Source organism: Myotis davidii, unplaced genomic scaffold (genome assembly GCF_000327345.1).
Source record: "Myotis davidii unplaced genomic scaffold, ASM32734v1 scaffold408, whole genome shotgun sequence".
NCBI classification, from domain to species: Eukaryota; Metazoa; Chordata; class Mammalia; order Chiroptera; family Vespertilionidae; genus Myotis; species Myotis davidii.
In genome coordinates this window covers 1,331,140-1,333,171 of record NW_006299389.1, presented here as the reverse complement: position 1 = coordinate 1,333,171, position 2,032 = coordinate 1,331,140, and the positions used below count along the sequence as shown (strand labels likewise).

At 41.5% G+C, this 2,032-nt stretch overlaps 1 protein-coding gene across 2 annotated transcripts in view; it reads left to right on the top strand.

Moving 5' to 3' along the window:
* Positions 1–1,680: 1,680 nt before the first annotated feature.
* Positions 1,681–2,032, top strand: part of TMEM261 (transmembrane protein 261) — a 1,553-nt gene continuing 1,201 nt past the window's right edge. The window contains exon 1 of one of the 2 annotated variants that reach the window (XM_015571208.1): positions 1,681–1,942. In XM_015571208.1, the coding sequence (XP_015426694.1) occupies positions 1,755–1,942 (188 nt within the window). In that variant the 5' untranslated portion in view covers positions 1,681–1,754. Of the gene's footprint in view, positions 2,029–2,032 lie in introns of both variants that reach the window. The other variant, XM_006774846.2, reaches the window with a different exon arrangement.

Here is a 2,032-nt window from a genome sequence, read left to right as displayed (position 1 = left end):
CCATAAATTATGAATCTCTAAGTGAAACACTATTGAATTTATTTGGTATGACACTTAGCACAATACTATCTGAAGTGAGATTCTTAATACATAAGAGAATTTCCAAGTTAGGAAAGAATGTTAGATATATCATTTATTCCAAATCTCCTTATTTCAAACATGAGGTAACTACAGCCAGAGAGAATAAAGTATGTTCTCTATGCCATACGGCTGGCTCATAGTGATAGAGCCAGGTAAAGAACCCAAATTTACCAAACCTTTGTCTTTCTACTATACAACACATTGTTACAATGTGTGTGCAACGAAATGGGAAGGAACTTTAAAATTAAGCATCAGGCCAACCCAGATTTCTCACTAAATTATTTTCTTCTAATACTTTATTGTCTCCTATTATTCCTATCTTTATTTTTGTCTATTTTTTTTAGCCTTCTTAAAACCACATATTTTAGAAAGTGGAATAGTGAATTTATTTTTTATCATGTTAATTTTTTAAGCCACTTTAAAGGAGAAAGGTTCAAACTTTAAATTAATCCTATTTTCATCTATCTCCTCTAACTGAAACAACCTCTGAACTCTAAATGCCTTTCTTTCTTACCAGCCCTCTCTAAACAACCCAGCCTAAGAAATATATACCTGATTCTACCAAAATGAAATGAAAGGTGAATAAGATAGGAGTGGATGACATAGAAGTTGAATTGCAAAGAAGCAATCAGAATCAAAAGTCCATGCTTATGGGACGGTAATAAGGAAAGCCTCTGAGAACAGTTCCTTTATTAACTTCTCAAAAAGGTTAGCCTGATTTCGAATTGAATTTTCTCCAGTGATCTCAAACCAGAAACTGAAAAAAAAAATGGAGATCATGACGTTAAGAAAAAAGACTAAAGAGAAATTTAAAGTACTTATCCAGGTAATTCATCATTTTAAAAAATATATATTTTATTGATTTTTTTACAGAAAGGAAGGGAGAGGGATCGAGAGTTAGAAACATCAATGAGAGAGAAACATAGATCAGCTGCCTCCTGCACACCCCTTATTGGGGATGTGCTCATAACCAAGGTACATGCCCTTGACGGGGAATCGAACCTGGGACCCTTAAGTCCGAAGGCCCACGCTCTATTCACTGAGCCAAACCGGTTAGGGCAAACCCATTTTTAATACCTTGATTATATTTGTGTAGCCCCTTCACAATATGTACCGGTAGCATTTAAGAAATTTTACTGTTTTCATGGACATTGGTTTGGAAAATGATTAACCAGTTTTGGTTTCACTTAACCCATTCTGACACATATTGGGAAACTGATGCCACTTTGCATTGCAAAGATTAATGTCATAATATAGATAATCGCTTAGCAAAGTGTCTAGCATAAAGGTAAGCACATATAAATCTCAATTGTCACAGGACTCCACACAGGCGAAAAGCCCAAGGTCTCACTCCCCTTTCGTGTTAAGCAGCAAAATGAGGAACCCAGACTTCTCTAAGGAGACTGAGAATTGAGACATTTTGGGAGTGCGCTGTATCAGTATTCTTAAAAGGGTTTTTTGGGCGTGGGGGGTGGGGAGAACAGCATCTGGCACGTCCCAAGAGCTGACCATCAGCCCCGCCTCCCTCCATCCTGCTCCAGCCCACGCAAGCGGAACTACATTTCCCAGCGGCCTCAGGGTGCAGCCGAAGCCCAGCGCCTTGCTTTCCGGCTACACATTTTACTTCCGTTTATTTCCCTAAGGCTCCTAGCACTGAGGTCAAGTTTCTGAACATGGGTACTTCCCTGTCCCAGCCTTTCGAGACTGATAAGATCGCCTCGGCTCCTCAGGCCGCCTCTGCCGCTAGCCGTGCGCCCCTCGATGCACCCAGAGCTCCGATCTCCCCAGAGCAGCCGCCCGCACTTATGAACTGCTGGAGCTGTCGCGTGCTCTCCGGGTCTGGGTTGATAGGTGCGGGCTGGTACGTGTACTGGGTTGCACGGAAGCCAATGAAGCTGGGATACCCCCCGGGTCCAGGAACTGTTACCCAGATGGTCATCGGCATCAGTGA